This window comes from Erpetoichthys calabaricus, chromosome 15 (genome assembly GCF_900747795.2).
Source record: "Erpetoichthys calabaricus chromosome 15, fErpCal1.3, whole genome shotgun sequence".
NCBI classification, from domain to species: domain Eukaryota; kingdom Metazoa; phylum Chordata; class Cladistia; order Polypteriformes; family Polypteridae; genus Erpetoichthys; species Erpetoichthys calabaricus.
In genome coordinates, this window is record NC_041408.2 from 61,973,603 (window position 1) to 61,995,841 (window position 22,239).

The 22,239-nt window shown below is 38.2% G+C and overlaps 2 protein-coding genes across 2 annotated transcripts in view; one reads left to right on the top strand and one right to left on the bottom strand.

Moving 5' to 3' along the window:
- The window catches only part of LOC114666111 (protein quaking), a 1,435,209-nt gene that overhangs the window by 306,955 nt on the left and 1,106,015 nt on the right, over positions 1-22,239 (bottom strand). The window lies entirely within an intron of this gene.
- The window catches only part of pde10a (phosphodiesterase 10A), a 357,319-nt gene continuing 353,344 nt past the window's right edge, over positions 18,265-22,239 (top strand). The window contains exon 1 of the mRNA XM_051919349.1: positions 18,265-19,012. Coding sequence (XP_051775309.1) covers positions 18,928-19,012 — 85 coding nt within the window. The 5' untranslated portion in view covers positions 18,265-18,927. The remainder of the gene's footprint in view (positions 19,013-22,239) is intronic.

Here is a 22,239-nt window from a genome sequence, read left to right on the forward strand (position 1 = left end):
CATCCTATATCCCAGAATGTCTTTCATCTTACACTCCAAATCGTAACCTTAGATCTTCAAATGAGTGACTGCTTATTATTCCGAGAGCTAAACTTAAAAGAAGTGGTGAGGCGGCCTTCTGCCGTTATGCACCTAAAATCTGGAATCCGTACTAACCCTTACTTTCTCTTCTGTTCTCTTTCGATCTGCACCACCACCACCTAATCAAAGCACCATGATGTCCCTACATTGTTGGATTAAAGACCAGAAGTCCACATGACCGTCATCATCAAGTCCTTCCATGTGAACCCTGAATACAATGAGGACTGATTGAGATCATTTATGTTAGGTAGAATGCCTAGAGGGGCTGGGTGGTCTCGTGGCCTCCTGCAGATTTTTTTTTCTCCAGCCGTCTGGTGTTTTTTTTGTTTTTTCTGTCCTCCCTGGCCATCGGACCTTACTTTTATTCTGTGTTAATTAGTGTTCCCTTATCTTAATTCTTGTCTTTTTTTCTCTTTCTTCATCATGTAAAGCACATTAATATGAAAATGTGCTATATAAATAAATGTTGTTGTAAAATGATTGTTTGCCATTTTAGGCTTTAAATAATCATAACCTTGCAGAATGAGTGTATATGGTAAATTGAAATCCTACAGTAAATATACTCCTGCATTATGCCTTTACTCATTGGTTGCCTTTATTTAAATTTTTGATATAAAAACCACCCAACCTTGTGTCCTTGTAACACTTTCTCAAAGGTCATTAACCACCATTAATGTTTTATGAATTTAGTTTGTTCACAAGCCTACGCTTTCTCCTTACCTTTGAAAAATGATTTATTCCAACTGCATTCTGTGACGCACCAGCATAGTGTTTACTCTTGTCCCAATCCATCTGGCAAATCTGTTTGCTTATATTTATTTTGCAAAGTTTGCTCTTTTAGACATGCAGCATTAAGCTGTTTCTCACGGTCATAATGTTTCCTCCTAAATATGTAAAGTTTATTAAGATTAGTATATTTGCTTTACTGCTAGCCTGCAATATTTGGAGTCCTGATGGAACCTCAGTCCAGCTTGTCATGAGCTTCTTTAAGACCCACAGGAAGAATACACTGAGGATAAACACGTTTACCCCTAATAGTATGTTTCGTTACTACCACGAAAATGACAATAAAGATTTTGCCAGTATTCAAGAACAAATATGAGGAATAATTAAAAAAGATTGACACCAGTGTACTGAAGGAAGTTCATAGTATTTCGTTTATGTTTCATGTTTTGGAAGGAAGACAAGGAGGATGCCAAAAACAGCAATGTCATTATTGTGTTATCATTTAATTCCTAACACTAGAGAAATCTGTACTATCAGAGATTTATTTAGTCTTGCCTAATCGTTGTTTACCACATTCTGTTTATGTAGGTTGCCAAAGATGTTAACTTCTGAAAGGTGGCATCACCATGTCCAGTAGGATTGGTGCATTTAAAGACACAGAGGCAAGGCATATTTATGATGTGTCTCGCCCCTATTTTATCTTTACTAATCATTTGAGCTTTACTTAATTCATACAATAGCTTCATGGTACAGTGCTGTAATAGGCTGAGTCACAGGGTTCATTTTGATAAGTAAAATAATTATAGCTTTTCTTTTATAATTATTTATTAAAAGATGTGCTTACCTGTGGGGTGTGATGTCTCAGGCTTGACATCATCCTTCTGTTCCAGACATCACAAATGGTGAAATGGAGCAGTGGCATTGAGGCCAGGAAGAGCACAATGTGGGATGCAAGGCGAAGAGTGGCAGAAACTTTCCACCTGGAAATTAAAAAAATGTATATGATAATTACACAAATGGACAATGCACTTGAAAACAATTTTTTTTATTCAATGTTTTTATTTGTCCTGTTTGTGATTTTTACAGTTTTTATGGGGGGAGGTTAGTAGTTGTTCTTTTTCTTTTCTTGCTGACCGGTGCAATGTCCTGTGACCTCATCTTTGGACTACCAGATTCATCACATTTCAGGCTGATGAAATCAACACGGCCATGTTGTTGGTAGTTTCTGGGTTGGTGTAAGTGGTAAGATGAAGGGTTTTGAATTGCTTAATTTATTAGTGGTTTTTGCATAGCCCTTTAACTCCTGCCAGAGTGCAATACGCATGTGAATTTGTGCACAACTATCACTGCAACACTCCACTAAGCTGGGCTTTATATCAGAGTGGCCATACAAAAGCCTTTCCTCCTTAAAACACACATGAAAGCCCACTTAGAGTTTACAAAAAGACACCAAAGGGGCTCTTAGACTGTGAGAGACATTTTTCTTGTCTGATGAAACCAAGATTGGCGTCATGTCTGGAGGAAACCAGCACTGTTCATCACCTGTGCAAAGTCATTGTAAGGGTGAAGCATGATCATGGCAGCATCATACCATGGGGTTGTTTTTCAGTGGGAGTGACTGGAAGACTAGACAGGAGTGAGGGAAAGCTGATCAGACAAAGTACACAAATATCCTTAATGAAAACATGCTCCAGAGTAATCTGGACCTCATATTGGGCCGAAGGTTCACCATCCAATAGGACAATGATCCTAAGCACAAAACAAACTGAACACAGGAGTGGTTTAGATTCAACTCTGTGAATGTTCTTGAGTGGTCCGGCCAGAGCCCAGATTTGAACCCAATCGATAACCCATCTCTGGAGAGCACACCACTTATGGTCTCAATCCAGCTTGACAGAGCTTGAGAGGATCTACACAGAAGAATAGCAGAAAATCCCCCAAATCCAGGTGTGTGAAGCTTGTCATGTCAAACCTGAGAAGCCTCTTGGCAGTAATTGCTGCCAAAGGTGGTTCAGTGAACTTCTGAGTAAACGGTCTGAATACATGTGCCCATGTGATATTTCCATTTTTTTTTTTTAATTTGTAAAAGTTTCAGAAATCTTGTTTATACTTTGTCATGTTGAGGTACTGAGTGTTGCTTGATGAGGGAAAAGGCTGCAAGATAACAAAATGTGTAGAAAGAGAAGGGGTCTGAATAGTTTCTAAAGTCATTGTATATTTATCATTGTCAGTATGCTTGTGCTGACCAGTTATACAAGTTATTGTTGCACACAAATGATTATAATTCACTGCAGACAATGACAGGTATGGGGACTGACATCTGGCAGCACAGTGGCACAGTAAGTAGTACCTGATGTTCAATCATAGATTACAACACCTTTTGGGTGTAATGTTTCTATTCTCCCCACAATCATGTGGATATTCTTCAGAAAATCTTTTATATTCTCACATCTAAAACGCCTCCTGTTAGATTAACTTGCAAATCCATGGGGGGTGAAGTGCTCTGAAATGAACTGGTGATGCATCTACAGCTAGTATCTCTTCTGTAATTTTTGACTTGTATAGAGTGAGCAAATCCATTCAGATAAAAAGGGAATTTTGAAGAGTGGCAGAGATGAGCAAACATTTTTTAGGGATTAATGAAAGGTGTGCTCTGAGTATGGGTCTGTTACGTGGGATATATCTTAAATGCCAGCAAAACTAAATTGCTAACCAAAGTTGTGAGTCAAAACAAACTAAAATTCTAAACAAGAAATGTTTCCTCATTATGTATTTGTTCTGTTCATGAGTCTTCACAATAAGGGTTCTAAAGTTTGAACACTTCTACAGTGTGAACAGCCAACTTTTATACCATGGCCACCATGATGCCATGGGTCACATGGCACATGATCGTGTTTACCACAGCATCATGACTGTCAGAATCAGAAACACAAAGTGGCAGCTCCAATGCATACAACCTCAGAAAAATGGTAGCACACATAAGAAAAAATACACAACAGATGATGATAAAAACCGTAAGATTTGTAGGGAATGCAAATAAAAATGTAAATTGTTCCAAAAGTAAAACAAAATGAAGTAAACAACTCACATCAAAATCCTAACATGTTTGTATCTAATATGAAAAATCCATTATATTATTTTACAGGCAACACAATAGTGCAGTTTTTTAAAGCTCCAGCCCAATACAAAGGCTAAAGCTGTGCCAGTAGTGAAGTTTGCATGTTCTTCCTCTGCCTGTGTGTGTTTTTCCTTAAGTATGTTGACTTTCCTTCCATGTCACAATGATGTACAAGTTAATTTAATTACTGACTCTAAGGCTACATCCATACAATTATATTTTTTTGTTTAAAAACACAGACATTCGTCTCAGTTTTCTCCATTTGTTCGCACTACCACAACGTTTTTATCCCTCATTAATGAAAATGACCTCCAGATCTGTATAGTTCTAAAAATAGCTGCTCAGCATTGCAGGGTGGATTTGTAAAAACTGTAATCATGCTCTGATTTGTTCATTCTTATTACGTAGCCTTTTCCTTACTGGATCCTGCTCATTACAGCGTCTCATTCACTGATTTGTCAACTTTCACAAAAGAAAATCATATTCCAACATAACAAACATGGAGAAGTTGCTTTGTATAGTACTTGTGTTGCTTATCTGCATGCATCTAAATTTTGTTTTGTATACTTTGAATGCTGCACAGATCTGCAAAATGCAAATAATTCACTTGTTGCTCTAGTTTCTGCCAATGCATGCTTGCTCAGTGACCTTGTACTGAGTAAAGCAAATTATAAAATGAATGGATGGATTATTTTTCACAGTAAATGCTTGAATGCACCTGTACATCATCTGTAGATAATCTGTGTTTAAGGCCTTCTTTTAAAAACATCTGCAGTTTTGCCTTTTTACTGAAATGTTAAGATTTATACATTAGTCTGTCATAATCTGGATTAGTTTGGTTCAATATATTATATTCATTAAATGGCTGTGAACTAGGGATTTTACTTACATTGATCCCACAATGTCCTGAAGGAAGTCAGATTAAATTGTTTAAAATACTGAGGTCCACTATAAAGCTTAAACATAGTTATATTTGCAGTGCTCATCATAATTTAATATTCAAATACAACATACATACTGTACATTCACAATCAATGTCAAAATGCCAAAGAAACCCCAATTATCATTATATATTAATACGATGTAATATTCTCAAACCCGCTTAATCCATTTCAGGGTCACTGGGAGTCATAGCACTGCTGTCACATGCATTCTGAGCTTTCTGTACCGGGCCATTACCTAAGGTTTTGTCCGGATATTCTGGTTTATCTACAACTTTCTGAAAGACAATCTGGATAGGTCAACTGGCAACTCTGCGTTGACACTGTGAAAGTGTGGGTATTTTGGAATGGACTGGTGCCCTCCCCAGGACTGTTTCATACATTGTGCCTTGCCAGGATGTTCCTTAGTCATCCACAACCCCAAATAAAATTAAGCAGGTTTGAGAATTACATGTTATTTTTAAATGTCATGCTCTAAAGATGTTGATACCCATTTTTTTTTTCTTGCGAACATAATAGGTTTCACTTGCAAGTGGAGACCACTCAGTCCATCAGACGCCATGTAGTTGGCTGATAGCTAAGTTGTCACATTATTAACTACATGGCCCTTTGGTGTATTCTAGATTGCCAAGACCCTTTGTGTGAAAAAGTGCTTCCTGGCTTCAGTATTAAATGCACTTTCTCTTAATCTCCACCATTATCTTGAAGTATATAATTCACCATTTAAATTAAAACATTCTTTTGGGTTAAATTTGTTGATACAATGGTGAATTTTAAAGACCTACATTTATTCTACACACAAACTTCACTTCTTAAGACTAAACAGGTTTGATTCTCTCAGCCTGTTTGTGGAAGACATGCACTTCAGTCCCAGGATGTACTTCATCGTTATTATCTGCACAGCTCCTAGAGCTGCTATGTTTAGTGGTGTTTTTTTTACTTTCATGTTGTATTCCTATGTACTGATTAAACCAGAACTCTGTCAAAATAGAAAAACAAAGCTGTGTGAAATTTGGCAGAAATAAAATGTTTTAGGTTGTCATATTTTCAGTTTTGCTATATCTTACACCATTCCAGTGGCTTCTCTCTATTAAGGGCTAATGGGGACCGCCCACTCCCAGCAGCTGTTGTGCAAAAAATAATTAGTATATTAAACTTAATAAATTAATGCATTGTTAGAACATTTACAACAAACACGACTTACATATATTTGTTTTTTTCAGTTTTCAATGGTATTCTCAATTTAATTTCTTGCCTAGAAAAATATTTTCTTTTGGAGAATGTGAAATTTTCTTTGTTCCTCATGACATCAGCCTGTTACTGGATTGTACAGACAGGCTCTTTGACCCTGCAGTGTTCTGGACATTCTTTTGCTCAGGTATACGCCTGTTCAACCTAAACTTTTCAGTCCTGCCTTGGGGCTTGAAAGCTAGAGCCCTTTATAGTGACCCATTGGCTGATTTTATTTGTGATGCATTGTAAAGAGAGCAATAACTTGTACATCTCACTGTTTTGGGGTAGTTGCTATCATTATTATAAATCACACTGATTATTTACTGCAGATACAGTGCAGTTTAGCACTTTGTCCATTTCTTGTGACCAATTTTTATTGATTCAAGGAATTGAAGGTAAAAAAAGGGAAATACTATATACCACAGACAATGCCCAATAAATACACTTGGCACAAAGCCACCACACATATCACCCAACTCTCAATAGACCCTAGCAGCAGAGTCAAAGTTAAAAAAATGCATAGATGAAGATGAGGAAATTAATTAGGTAACAAAAGCACCAAGCACACCACCAAATAAATTTAAGTGTGATATAATTATGTTGTTGGTGGGCATCAAATAGTAAAGTTTTTATTGTTGGAACTGAAGTAGGGAAATTCTCAATGGAGCCTAATGATGATGTATTAAGAGATGTAGACAGTTTCAAAAGAATTAGATGGAAAAAATAAAAATGGCCAATTGTCAAAAGAAAGAAGCTTGGGAGATTTCCATCGAGAGGCTAAAAGTAATTTTGATGGTATAGTTTCAAGAAAGAGCGGCTCACATTTGTGAGAGGTGAGAGAAGGCTTTGACAGATCCAATGAAAGTATAGTTTGAGGAACAGGACTGGCGTTTATAGACAGAAAGGTAGAGTAAAACTGGCTTATCTGCAACTAGAAAGGGAATACAGGAGGGAAAAATTAGAACATATGGAGGAAATTGCCAGAGAAATCAAAGGAACACAAATGACAAAGTGAATCAGGAGAATGATCCATGAGAAACCATTTAAGGTGAGTAGGTTAAAGTCTATGAGTTATTTTGAGTTGGATGAATTGGTAGTTAGGGTTTCTAGAACATAATTTGACATTCCTAAACATATTTTGCCAAGAGAGAAGAAAAGCTAGTGGAGCAAGCTTTTGGTAGATTTAGAGATGTTTGCCCATTTAACATAAATTAGAAATTTATACATATTTATTTGCTTTTCTGTTTTCAGTATTGTCTATTTGATGTTGATGTAGAGATAACTTTTAATGCTGTCCTTTGGTAGCTGTACTGTATGACAATATGTTGATAGATTTTTATTTATGTGATTTTATGGTATTACAGTATATAGCTGACATTTTGTCATCCACTGGAAGCTGGTAGAATAGTACAGAGTTGTGAAGCTCAGTGCCCCCAAACTTCCTCATGCAGGGTTTATTGAGGTCTGTCACCTTCCTTAGCTGCCCCCCAATGCTTTTGCTCTAACTTCAAACATCCACAGCTCCTTCTATGTGGCTCCAATTATCTTTTTTTGCTGCCTCCCCTGTCTGTACAATCATGGTGCTGGCAGTTCCTCACACAGTCCACTTAGGGTCAAAGGCAACACACCATCTGCACTTGCTTTCTACAACTGTATGAGCCGATCCAAGCCAGGATCCTCCTGGGGCTGCAGGTGCCCATGTTCCCAGGCCAGTAAATTTAAGCAAAAGAACAAGTCTCATAAGTGCTGCTCTGTAAGTGTTTGTTTCTCACTCTGTCTCTCACACGTACAATCAAACATGCACACAACCTCTGCATGGCTTCTCAGGCTCTTAACAACGACTTTTGCCCAGGTCTACATGGCCCCACCAAAAGTTTCATTTCATAAATGCCACTGCACCATGTTTTCTTCTCCTGGTGCACTAACTTCATTTTCTAGAGAGCTGGAAGGTTTGCTGCTTGTTGGTAAATTATTTCAAACAGTGTGTTATTAAGAGACATTTTTGTTATTATCCTGCTGATTTGCTGGATACTAAAGTAACTTATATGTAAGGTTGTGTGAATACAATACAAATCTTCCAGCTGTCTATTCACCATCTGGAAAATGTCTGAGCTGCATCAATCCAGCTTTAATGCCATGAACTAACTCTCTTTTTTATCATTTACAATAACTTTTTTTTGTTTGTCCTCATCCAACTTATTTCAGTTCAGGGCAGCACAACTGTGGAGGAGAACAATGAGTTAAGAGTATGCAATTCAGGCAAGGAGAAGACTTTAATTTCATGCTGGGAACTGAGGGAGTTGTGATGGGCAACATAATTTTCATGGACTGTTTTAATTAAAGCAGAATTTATTTCATTTTTTTTTTTAATACCAGTGTTTATATCTGTCTGTCTTATACGTGTTTACATATAATCTAGAAATCCATCCATCCATCCATCCATTTTAAAACCCGCTGAATCCGAACACAGGGTCACAGGGGTCTGCTGGAGCCAATCCCAGCCAACACAGGGCACAAGGCAGGAACCAATCCCGGGCAGGGTGCCAACCCACCGCAGGACACACACAAACACACCCACGCACCAAGCACACACTAGGACCAATTTAGAATCGCCAATCCACCTAACCTGCATGTCTTTGGACTCTGGGAGGAAACCGGAGCGCCCGGAGAAAACCCACGCAGACACGGGGAGAGCATGCAAACTCCACGCAGGGAGGACCCAGGAAGCGAACCCGGGTCTCCTAACTGCGAGGCAGTAGCGCTACCACTGTGCCACCGTGCCACCCCATCCATCCATTTTCCAACCCGCTGAATCCAAACACAAGGTCATGGGGGTCTGCTGGAGACAATCCCAGCCAACACAGGGCGCAAGGCAGGAACCAATCCCGGGCAGAGTGCCAACCCACTGCAGGACACACACAAACACACCCACACACCAAGCACACACTAGGGCCAATTTAGAATCGCCAATCCACCTAACCTGCATGTCTTTAGACTGTGGGAGGAAACCGGAGCGCCCGGAGGAAACCCATGCAGACACGGGGAGAACATGCAAACTCCACGCAGGGAGGACCCTGGAAGCGAACCCAGGTCTCCTTACTGTGAGGCAGCAGCGCTACCACTGTGCCACCGTGCTGCCCTAGTCAAAAAGCAGTGACAATGACAGAATATTGTGATCAGGAGTGCTCCCTCCTAAAGACTTGACACACATATTGCCCTGATATGAATTTTGTACAAGTGTGGTGATATCTCTAGAATGTCTGCTGCAATTCCAATGCCAGAAGCAATATCATCGACAAGAGGGAATTTTTCTAGTCTTAGGAAGAGAGTTTTGAGGATTGATATATCCCAGTATGGACAAATCATCTTGGATGTCAAGAAGACATCTTTTTACATTGCTGTATGGCTCCAACATGTGACATCTTATACTAGGTATATCAAAGTGACAGTCATATACAATAAGGGATGCCTTTAAAATACTTTAAAGATGATTTGGGAAGACAAGTTCTCTAACACCATTATTCTAGAGAAAGTAAACTTGGTCAACATCACCATAACCATCATGAGGTATCAACTGGAGGTGGAGAAACCATTTTCTTCCAGTCTTCCAAAGCAGATCATGTAGAGTAAGTCCAAGTGAAAGAGTGACAGCAAGCTTGTTAAAAGCATAAAAATCATATTTTAGCTAACACATTTATCCAAGGTGACCTACAATGTCAGGATACATTACAGTTATTTACAGATATTATTTTTTACAGAAGAAGCACAGGTAAGTCAAGGTCAATCAGGGTCACACGGTGATGCAGCAATGAAATTTGAACCAGCTGGTTTAAAGTCCAGTGCCTTGTTCACTGCATTATGCTGTGCAAAGCCACTGCTGCTAAAATGGAAAGAAAATTGCTCAATGCTGATCCAAAAGGGAGTGCTGCAGAACAAAAATGGCAACAACACAGGGAGAAACAAAAAAAAAAAAGCTCAGCCCAATATGACTACTCATAAAAGTCCACATTGTGACGTAAGGTTTGAATCATAGATCAGCCATTACAAACAACCACCTTTGGGACAGGGTACAGTTATACTTGAATTGGATTCACTACTAGAGATGAGGACAAGCTCGTACACACTAACCCCAAACAACATCATTTAGAATCTCCATCCATTCATTCCCTGATAGACAGGGAGTCAGAGCCTATCCCAATATAACAACATAAAAACATAACACATTTGAAAAATGAGACTATTCAGTCCATTAAGCTTGCTTGGTTTTAGCTAAGATGCCCCAATATCATTTTCACACATATCTTAAAGGCTGTCAAAGTTTCTGCTTTAGTTGCATAACTCAGCAGTTTCTTTGAAATTCCCAGCACTTTTTGTTTAAGGAAGTGCTTCCTGGCTTCACTCTTAAATACACTTTCCCTAAATTTTCACAGGTGTCTTTGAGTACGCAATTTACTAATTAGATAAAAGAAATCTGTTGGATCCACATTACTGATGCCTTCAAGGATTGTGAAGACCTCAATTAGGTCTCCTAATATAACTGGACAGTACAAGAACCAATTCTGGACAGGATGCCAGTTCCTCATAGCTACATGGAGACTGTCAGGTCTACACATTTGAATGTTATATTTTGCATGGGAAATTGACCTCTGGATGGTAATAGTTTTGTTGGTCTATATTTACAAGTTATTGGTCATGCATATGTAATTTGTTCCGGAAAAAAATCAGTGTTTTATTTTATTATGTTTGACTAAATAATAAGAAACTTGTTATAAGTCTAATACTGTATGTCCTTCTGTTTTGTGGGTATAAATGCAACAAACATATCTACTTAAGCTTTAGAATGTATAGTGCATTGACATTGACATTGAAATACCAAGGCAGTCCCTCATTTGCTTTTCCTTAGTAACAGATATTAATATACTGCTTGGAGTTTTTTTTTCTCTCTCTTATATATCATGAAAAAAATAGCTTTTTGTGTCAGCAAGGAGCTGCCTGAAGGGTCTGCATTTTTTTATAATCCCATTTGGCTCCCATTGAAAAAAAAAAAGCTCCTTCTGTCAAAGCAGGAGCATTGACGCAAACTGCTCTGACGTCAGCGACTGCAGTGAATGGCACAGAGAGAGAGAGAGGGGGTGGGGGGCTCATGTTTGCCTAGAGAAAATACTCCGCACGTCATCGGCAGAAACTAATCTGTGAAAAAAAGACCAGGCAACCATATTAAACATGGCAATTGTATACAATTACCATGAAAACTCAAAATATTATGTAGATCTGTACTTTCTGCACATGGTAATCATTTAAAAGACTTGGGTCTTATTGAACACAGATTTCTTTTCTCAATAATCCATCTTTGGTTTCATATTCATAGTGACTGAAATTTCTTTACTTTGGTTATATCCCCTGTTGATTTAGACCCATTTCAGAATTTAAAATTCCAATCTATCATTTGTGCTTTTTCCCTGATACCTTCATTTAGACATCTTGTTCTTTCATTCTCTTCATAAGCTGTGCACATTTCTTCTGAAGCTAAAGAATGGATGCCTGTGGACACTCAAACATTTGGCATTCTGCCTGTGACTTGTGTAAACCTTTCTACCTTCTTAGAAATAGCAGCTCATGCCAATAATTTTGACAGAAAACATTGGATAATTTCTAAAGAATTCCTTAATTTACAGACAAATGATTATTATAAATAGCACAGGCTGAGTGAATACATTTCATTTGGCTGCAAAAGCCAAAGCACTTTCAACAATTTCACTCCCTGCCCTTATTACATCAAAACTACACCTTAGTAAAAAAATCACAGCATTCTCCTGGCTGAAAGGGTTAATGTTTTCTTCCATACAACACATTGGAATGCCATACTTACACCCACAGAGAGCCCATCAGGCATGCCATCTTATGAAACACAGACAAATATGAATACATTTAACATTTGGGACCCTGCTTCCTATTTAGTCGTAAGTGGAAAATTGTGTAAAGCAAGTAATGGAACCGGAGATGAAGCACAGCAAGAAATAAACAGTTCGGCATCCAGAGGGCCACTGTTTACAGGGAGAAGGCGCCGGTTAACTGAAAATGAATGAATAGAAACACTCCACAAATGCATTTTGGTGTTAATAACACAAAGACATCCAGACAACAAAACAATCCATTCACAGCAACTTGTGCACCATAAAATAAAAAATAGGCTAAGAAAAGTAAAATTAGCCATCCCTGTGTTTCTGTGTTATTATAATCAGAATAAGCATAAAGGAAATAATAAATTCATTCATTCATTCATTCATTCATTCATATGTATAAGATGTACATTTTCAAGAGTAATTTTTTTAATGGCACTTTACTGGTCTGTTGTAGAGCCATTGATTGACAAAGAACCTTTTAATTCTGGTAAAAGTTCTTTGTGTATGAAGTTGGTTGTTTGGACTTCAGAAAGGTTCTAATATGTGAGCAATACAGAAATCTTTATTGTGTAGTTATAGCAAGATACAACAGATCAAGATAACTTGGACTTAACCTGTACTATAGTATGCAGCAAGAGTCCATTTAGAATCAGGAACTCATTAATATTTCACAAATCTGTTACCATCTATTAATGTTATTTATGGAGCATGTTATGAATATAAATAAATATAAGTTTTTCCGGACCCCTCATGTGGATTGTTCTCCACTAAAGATCCACTTTGGCATCTTCCTTTTTAAAAGTATAGTTGTTGGACAACATGGTAAAGCAGTGGCTAGTACTGCTGCCTCACAGATCCAGCACCCTGGATTCACCTCTTATCCCCATGTCTGTCTGAGTTTCCCTCAGGTACTCTGACCTCCTTCTCACATCACCAAACACGTGCATGTTAGGCTAATTGGTAATTCAAGTTAAGTCAAGTGTTGTGTGAATGGGTCCTGTTATGTACTAGTGTCCTACTCCTATATTACATCCACTTTTGTTTTCTGTAGGTCCTATTCCCCTATGACTCTGAATTGGATCATACAAGTTTGAGAATATTATTCATATTAAAGTGATAATACCTAATTTAACTGTCTTCTTACATTTCCAGGTTAACAGTGTGATTCTGGTATTACAAAAATAATGTTTTCTAACAAAAATATTTTCAGACCCACTTAATGCAATTTAGGTACCCAAGGGGCTGTTAGCCTCTTTCAGCAGCATTGACTGAAAGGCAAAAATCATCCCCGGAAGGGGCGCCATTCCATGTCAAGATTCACTCACCTACACAAAGCCAGTTTGGAATTGCTAACCAACTTAACACATATACCATAAGACTGTGTAGGAATATCCAGAGCACTGTACTTGGAGAAAAGCTCCCAAAGACATAGATAGAATGAGTTAGCTCAACACAACTGAAAACTGGGTGCAGGTTCCAGACCCAGGATGCTGAATCTCTGAAACAGCAGTGTTTTACCAATGTGATATCCAGTAATAACATGTGAGATGATAAAGTAGGGGACTTACAAAAAGAGTCTCAAGATGTATATGAGACATGATTGGTTAGGAAGAGACCAACGGTAACCAGTGGCAGTCAGTGTCAACCATACTTGCTCATGCCTTGAAAGGAGTATTTGTTGCTCTACCACTCTAGTTATTTTCAATTATGGGAACAGACTGTCAGTCTTTAATATCATTGATGAAGTTTTTCCATTCTTTAAGTTTCTATTAAACTTGTTCCTCAATGAGATCCTGTGTTTTGTTACCTGTCTCCCTTAAAATCTTTTCTTTGTCTTCTTCACCTATTAGTGTCTTCAATATGGAATGTTAATTTCAAATAATATACCCGAAACATGAATAGTTTTTAACTTGAAAATAGATTATTAATTTGTGGCTTAAGTTAAAGATTCTAAATTTCAGCTTTGGTCAAATATGTATCTTCTAGCTGCAATGTGGAAGAAAGAAATGGTGGGTGTAAGCAAAATAATCAAATAACCCAGCCAAATTTAGGGCAAGAGGATGAAGCTACTAAGTAGTACTTCTGTAATCTGTACAATGCAGTAATAAAGTGGAAAAAAACATATTAAAAAGCTATAGACTAAAGTTGTGGTTAAGGCAGTGGGGCTATGTGGTTTACACATTACACTTTTATATAAGTATAAAGTATCCTGATCAGGGGTACAAGTGTCTTGCCAACTACAACAGTTCTCAGATGACTACTCTGTCATTGATTGTATTGATAATGGAGATGAGTCGGATTATAGGACTTTGTTTTGTGGAGTGGGGTCACCACAATATTAACAAGACAAATGATATAGGAGTGGATTTCCAGCAAGTTAAGGAACCCCTGAGACCAGTCATCATCAAGGGGAGAAAAAAATGGAGGTGGAATAGAACTACAAGTATTTGGGGGCCCATATGAACAGTAAACTGGACTGGTCTGACAACACAATGACACTGTACCAAGAAGTGCCAGAGTAGACTGTATTTTCTGAGGAAACTCACGTCTTTTGACATTTGTAACAGTCTGCTAGAAATGTTTTACCAGTCTTTTGGACTTAGTGTGTTGTTATAGGCGATGGTTTCCTGAGGAAGCAAACTGAGTTCAGGTGGTGCAAAACACCTGGATAACTTATCAATAAAGTCAACTCGATCACAGAAGTGACTCTGGACACTGGAGACTGTTGTAGAAACAGACGTATTTCTCTGGGGATCTTTTCTGCCTGGTGGCATTAGGTAATTCAATGCTTCCTTCTGACATCTCTTCCTTTACTAAAGCCAGAGGCTAAACTTCAATGTAATAGTCATTCTTATCATAATATTTATTGTATTATATGTTTTCATTCTATTATCTTATTTTGTAATTTGAGTTAACATCTGTGTATTTTACATTTTTATATTATTTGTTTTGCTGCGGCATGCAATTGAGTATTTCCCTTGCGGATCAATGACATATCTGATCTAATAAAAAAAACTTTCCCTTGTTCCAAATGTAAAAAATGTGTATAAACTTTTCCACTGGAGTCCTGTATTTAAAAGGCACCTTCAGATAGTGTGCACCACAGAAACTTGGTTTGTAAAGTAAAGATTGGCCTTTTGATTAAGTCTCATCTAGAAGAGGTGAGTGATTGGTTTTGGGCTTCAGGAGTTTTTCCATGGAGGTGAGTAAAATAGCATATTTTTTATATTGATCTCTTCATGAGTTTAACACATTCAGCAGTTAACTTGTAATGCGCTGTGTTGTTATCTTGCCTTTACTTTTCCTCGATCCCTCTCAAATTTTTAAAATTTGAAAATTGTTGGCTTTGTTAGCTCAAGAGAGCCATTTTCGTTAAGTTCTTAATTTCAGTCCTATATTAATTATATTTTTTTGCTTTACAAGTCTAGTAGTTTTTACTTATTCGCCCTAATGTTCTCAATATAGGATGAAATATAGTGGTCTAAAAATACATGACATTTTGTAAGGCTGTTGTATGTAGTATGAAAACAGATAAGTCACCACAGAGCATGGAGTACTGCTGAGAAGGAAAGAAAATTCTAGACTTTAAAACTGAAGACATTTAAGTTCTCTGCAGAAATGTCCTTGCCTTACTGTTTCTTCACTGTATGAATCAAATATTTTATGCAAATGAGAGAATGCCTTTGATACCATTTTAGATGCTCATAGTCAACATGAGAACTGCTTTCTTAAATTTTATAGGCCTTTCTGTCTCGATCCATTGTATATTGCCTTTTTGTAGCAATTGGCACTGGGGTACTATAATCCAAGGATTGGCAGCCCTGATTCTGGTGTGCCACAGAGGTTAATGGTTTTATTGCAACCATCTTTTTAAATGAGTGCAAAATTCAAAACATAATTTGTACATTTTTGGCTTCAGTATGCTTTCTAGGCACAAATGTCACGTAGCATTTAGTGGTGCAACCTCACAACTCCAAGGACCTTCAGTTCCTGGTCTGTGCTTACTTTCTTTGGGTCTTACTCTTTCCGTTCTCATGCCAAAGATGTGCATATTAGATTAACTATGAAAATTAAACTGACCTTGTACAATATGGTGGATATATGCATGAGTGTACTCTTCAGTGGGTTAGCTCCACGTCAAGGGCTGGTTTTCTCTTCTGGAGCCTGATGGCTTCTAACTCTAAACTCTAAATTTACTATAGATGAAGTAAATACAGGAAATGGGTGGAACTGTTGCTCAAATGTGTTTCAGAATGGGTTTCCCCCCAGATTAGCAGTTCTTTTACCTTTTCTTACCAGGAGGGTTTTGGCTCTGGATGACACTGTTTTAGGAAATGGATAAATGCATAAATCTGCTCCAGTAAGTAATACATAGTAAGACCACAAATATGTGACTCAGATATTAAACAACTTTAAATTCTGTAAAAATAACCAGCACCACTGCCTGAAAACTATATTCTTCGTCAATCATCTATACCTGAAATATCACTGCCTAAAGAAAAAAAATGTTTTCTTCAAATTCACCTGCTTATTAATAAAGAAATCAAATGCATTGGATGTTTCACTCACAGTTTCTGTGGTTGCACAGTCTCCTAGGAGTTACCCAGTTTTTTTCATCGGGAACTCCGGTTTTCATCTGACTGACCGAAGATGTGCGTGTTAGTGCACACGGGAGGGCAGTGGCTCAAATACAGTTTTAACTCCTGTCTCGCGTCCAATATTGCTGGAATAGGCTCCGGACTCGCGACCTTGACCTACACTTGTACTGTATGTTATGTTAAGGTGTGCGGCATGATAGCAGCCAAACCAGATTCGGTCCATGGCCTTTTTAACTGCTTTCAGACACGCCCCCCTTGTGGCAAAGAACTATTGCACTGTCTCCGCCCCTTCTACTAGTTAAGGCAGTTGAGCGCCAGGTTAGCAAAGCCTCAAGTCATGAGAATGGAAAAGAACCAAATACACCCAGGCGTAGATGGGTAGATTGACAGACAGGTATTATATACGATATGATGAAATCTATCTATCTATCTATCTATCTATCTATCTATCTATCTATCTATCTATCTATCTATCTATCTATCTATCTATCTATCTATCTATCTATCTATCTATCTATCTATCTATCTATCTATCTATCTCCGCACATACATACACGGTACATATCATTTTAAGCGATTTGCCATTTTGTAATAAAATGTGGATCATTTTCTTTATTAAACTCGTGACAGTAAACAAATACTGTATGCAACTCAGGTGGTAACTTAGCCATTTCGTCTTATCTTTCAGATGCCGATGTATTCATTAAAAATGTAGAGGTGTTTAATAGATAATAAAGCACCTTCCTGAAGAATTATTATTTAATTTCAGTTTATGGCAACTAAAATTATAGAATTAATTCATAATGATCATCGTAACATTCATTCATTCATTCATTGTTTTAAACTGAAAAGTGCCATTATAGAGGGAAAAAGGTCTAAAAAAATCCGATGCCGCCCCTTCGTCCCAGTGGTTTATGTGCGTATTTGCATGTGTGTGTTCGTGTGTGTGACTGTGCTTATGTGAGTGGCTAATTTCCTTTGCCCAGCGGGCTCGAGCTTATTGATAAAGGTCCAAGCTGCTTGCGTAGGATGGGCTGCGCTATCATTTCAATGAATCTGAATCGCAGCCCTGGCAGCGCAGCTGCTAACGTCATCGCCTCCTTCTGAACGTGAGATGTGCCCAAGTGCTGTTAAACCCCTTATTTACAGCAAACTCTTAACTTGGACCAGGGCTGTCACCACAGGCACAATCCGCGCTCTGCTTGAAAATCCGCAGCCGCGACGACGCTTCAAAAAAGCTGCACAATCACAGCCAGATGTTTAGAAATGCCCATTTGGCTGTTTCGTGTCTCCTTAACAGCTGGACTACGAAGTTTCCTGACGAGACACTTATTAGCAGGAATAACTGGAGAGCTTTTAACGCGGCTGGGGGATGAGGCGATTAGAAGGATTTAGACTTCCACACCAGTACTCTTATCTACTAGTTATTAAGGTGAGCTGAACGGACGCGGCGGAACTCTACAGATGCTGACAGCTGTCATCTGAACTGGATTTGTTTCCTGCCCCCCCCCCCCCCCCCCCCCCTCGCTCATCTGATTTGCAGCTACCGACGTCTTATTATGTTTATGTTACATCTACCTATTGCTAAAGTCTTCATTCTTTTTTTTTCCTCCAAAAAAGAACCAGTTTAATGGGTCTCCGGGCAGAACCACTGTCTCGCAAAAATGTCTGCCCGCGCTCGCACCTTTGCTTATCACCTGTCGGCTTGCCTGTTGACTCGGTGCCAGCCGCGCACAAATAATGACACCGCTCCTGTTGGCGATTAAAACGATGCCAGCGACCCTTGTGCCCTCGCCTCTTCTGCGGATCCTAACGCTTGCCTTGCTTTGCACGTTGCCCCGATGATCAAATACAAACGAGGAATAATCTTCGGTACACGTGATTTGAAGCTCATTTATATTGCGGAGAATATTTTTTTCTCTCTCACCCACTATTATCACAATATTTGCTTTGCCCCCCTCCCTTTTACCCCAGCCACAAAACCATCAGTATAACAGAATATTTAAAAAGTGTCTAGGCGCGGCCGAGATGCTACATGTATGAGCATCTGACGCTCTTGCCTGGAATCTGAGCGCCCAGCAACTTTTTGCGCCCTTTTTCTTCGCCTCGATCGTTTCAGGGAGTTAACGTCAGGAAAGAAGCGAGAAGAGAACGAAAGGGCTGAATTGATGGGGTTGTGATTTGTTAGGATTTCTCTTCTAGTCCCTGCCTACTTATTTGCTCTTCAGCCACTTGAAAGTCTCTCCTTTTTCCCCGGCAGCCGGTATCTTAACCTTCGCCTAAAAATACCTGTTTTTTTCCAAGCCCCGCGTTATCGGACGCATTCAATGTCGAAGAAACGCAAAACTCCAGATGACGGACTCAGGCTGTCACGGGAAGGATCGTCGCCTTACGCTCGTCGCAGTGACCAAGGTAAGCAGTCCGAAGCGAAGCAGCGCGCAGCTTTGACACCGTCGTCGGCCGCGACGGCGGCTAACGCTAGCCGCTCGCTCCGCATCACCCGTGCGCAGCATCACGGTGGGTTCCTGCGGCTGAAACGACGAAGATTAGTCGTTTTGTTATCAACGTATGATAAAAGAGATGATATTAAAAAGTTAGGAATGTATATACACGCTGTATGTGTATTCGCGTTGTAGGGATGGGGGTTACCGCATCCTGGTGATCGGTTACTGTGTATGGCGCATATTTCATTCTAACGCCTCTGCGATGTGCAATTATTTAATAGGCATTGCATTGTCCTGTGAAGTCCTACGGGTTTGTTATCAAGTGTGAACAATTCTGACTTCATGAAGTTTATCGTACTTGAACGGGTCTTCAATGTTGGTCAAGTTGGTGTATTCACAAATTTATAAAATGGATAAACATTTTAATGAGAGAAGAAAAAGCACCTGATTGTAGTTCTACGGACGCTGCAGCGCCTGACCTTTGTTCAGTAAAGCGGCCTTCTTGGTCTGTGATGCACCTCACCTTCATAAACACACTGAAAAGTCGTTGCGTTCTGCTATGCTAGATATACTGGTGTCACTTTCTGCAACAGATGCATCACCCACATTGCTGATTCTTTTACATAATTGTCCTATTACTTTACCTGGAGCAAAATGTTCCAATTTTTTCAGGGCTTATGCAGCTGTTAACTAGTGGTCATTTGCACACAGGCCAGTGCATTTCGGAAATGTTAGATTCAGTGCCATATGCCACAAGTATTGACTTCTGATTTAGTAAAAAAATTGAGCAGCTATCATTAGAATCTTGTAAGTTTTGTATAGCAGGTTCAAAAAGCTGTTGCAGTGCTTTTTATGGAAAAAAGTCAAGATTTAGATCTTTAATTGCTAATTTTATAGACTGAGGTAGTATATTTTTTTTATAAAGTGTTAGTAAATGAAAAATGGTTATACAGGCCAAGCATCAGAATTATAGATACATTATAAAGTTATAGGCTTGTTATATGATTAAATGATTTAAGAAAAACAATGGTAAAAAATATACATGACCTTAAAAATGACAGGATTTGATTTAGGCTGTAATTGTGAATAGTTTGGAGATGAGCAGTTAATAATATAATGGACACACAGTGTGTACTGTATCTTGTAAGATGGTTTTACAGCCACAGCCAATAAGTTGATATTCAGTGGCGCCAGAATAATATACAATATTTTTCAACTCCATGCAAGGATGTTTAGCCACTTACACTCTTAAAAAAACAAAAAAAAAAAAGGTTCTTCAGAGCGATGCCATAGGGGAGCAATTTTTGCTTCCCACAAAAAACATCCATATGATGGTTCCGGAAAGAACCTAATAGGCTCCATAAAAATAACCATAATAGATGATAACAGATCTGTGGAATACAGGACTTTTGGTGCAAACTCTCACACAGGCTAGGTTCAGGTTTCATGATCTGTTCATGTTTTGCAAGGTAGCCTACCCTACGTTGAAAATTTCTATATTGCGCACATATCAGAAACCTTTTAAAAGCCCAGTGCACCAATTTAATATGCATTGAACCCGCCACTGAATTAAATGGTTCTTTGTGAAACAATGATTCTACAAGGAACTATACAACTCAATTAAGTGCTATTAAAGAACCATTATTTTTAACAGCGTAGATTTTTTTTCCATTTATCCTTTATTATCACACCAAAGTTTGAATTGTCTGTCCTGGTTCCACTGATGTGGGTTCAAATCTGATTTTTCTGTTTTCCAGCTGGGGCGTCAGTTTCTTTCTCTTTTCTGTTTTCAACAGACATCTATTTTTGTGTAACAGAGTTTATTTGATGCCCTTTACTGAGTTGTTTCTCCTCTGGGATACAAAGCAAGGAGAAATCAAAATCAAGTCCCATAACCTTTTGAGCTGAAGAACAAATTTGGTTCAAGTCGATATCTGCAGTTGATCATTTTGTTACAGGTTCACTTCACTAAAGCCTTGTTAAATTATGTGAGACTCTATATTGGCCTGGTGTAAGTGAGATTGTGTGTGCTCAAGTGTGCTCTGTGACGATTTGGTTCCTTAATTTACATTAATTTTTGCTGAGTTTGGCTTTAGGTCCCTGCAATCCTGTCATGGAAAGTGGAGATTCAGAAAGTGAAGGGGTGCATCCTACTGTAAAAAAATCCTTCATTAGGACTGATCAAGGGATCCTAACTGAGTTTGCAGTTAAAAAGTGAGAATTTCCAATAACATAATAGTAACCAATGTCACGGTGAGAAGAAAAACTAAATATCTTTACACACACACACAAAATTTAGCTGTTTATATTAATGTGAGCAACACATCTTAGTCACAGCTGGCATCTTAAATGTTACTTATCTCAGTACTAGAGAGATATTTTAGATTTTACAAAGAATGTATTATTCCCTTCTTCCCAATTACTGTAATTTTTAATGGAAATTAAGGTTCAGCAATATAGCAGCAATTATTTACTATTAAAACGTTCCCATTGTGTCTTCTTAATAAAGGTTAAAAGAACATAGGAAGGCTATCTTGTTGTAGCTGTATTATGTTAATGTGCATGAATGAGCCATTATTATATAAATGTTTGTTGTGTGCACATTGGTCGTGAATAGATAACTCTCTAAAAAACACTCATATGGACAAAAGATACCAAGATGATCTTGATTTTACTGGCAGAAAGTGTTAGGCCTTGTAGTTAAATGCTGGCTGTAAAGGAGAATGGACCAATTATTTTGAATTTAGTTTGTCATTAACTAGATGGAAACCAAGTGCTTGTGAAAATGGCCACTCTGGCTGCTGTTTAACCTTAAGCGCTACAGACAGAAGGCGTGTTAAACTTTGTTGCTGCTTAAGAGGTTTGTTCACTATTAAGATTATTCATAAAAGATGTGGTTTAATTTTTCTTTCTGCACCTACACACATATGCCAGCATAGAATACATACACATTTTTAAAGAAAAGCTTTATTTCTATAAATAAAAAAGCAGGTTTATATAATATAACCCCAATTCTAAAAATGTTGGGATAGTATATGAATGCTAATAAAAATAAAAAGGACTGATTTTTAAATTTATTTTGACTTGTATTCCAACAAAAACAGTATTTAGGCAAGGCATTTCATGTTTTACCTAATAAATGGCATTGTTTTACCTAATAAATGGCTTATTCTGAAATTGATGTCAGCAACATGT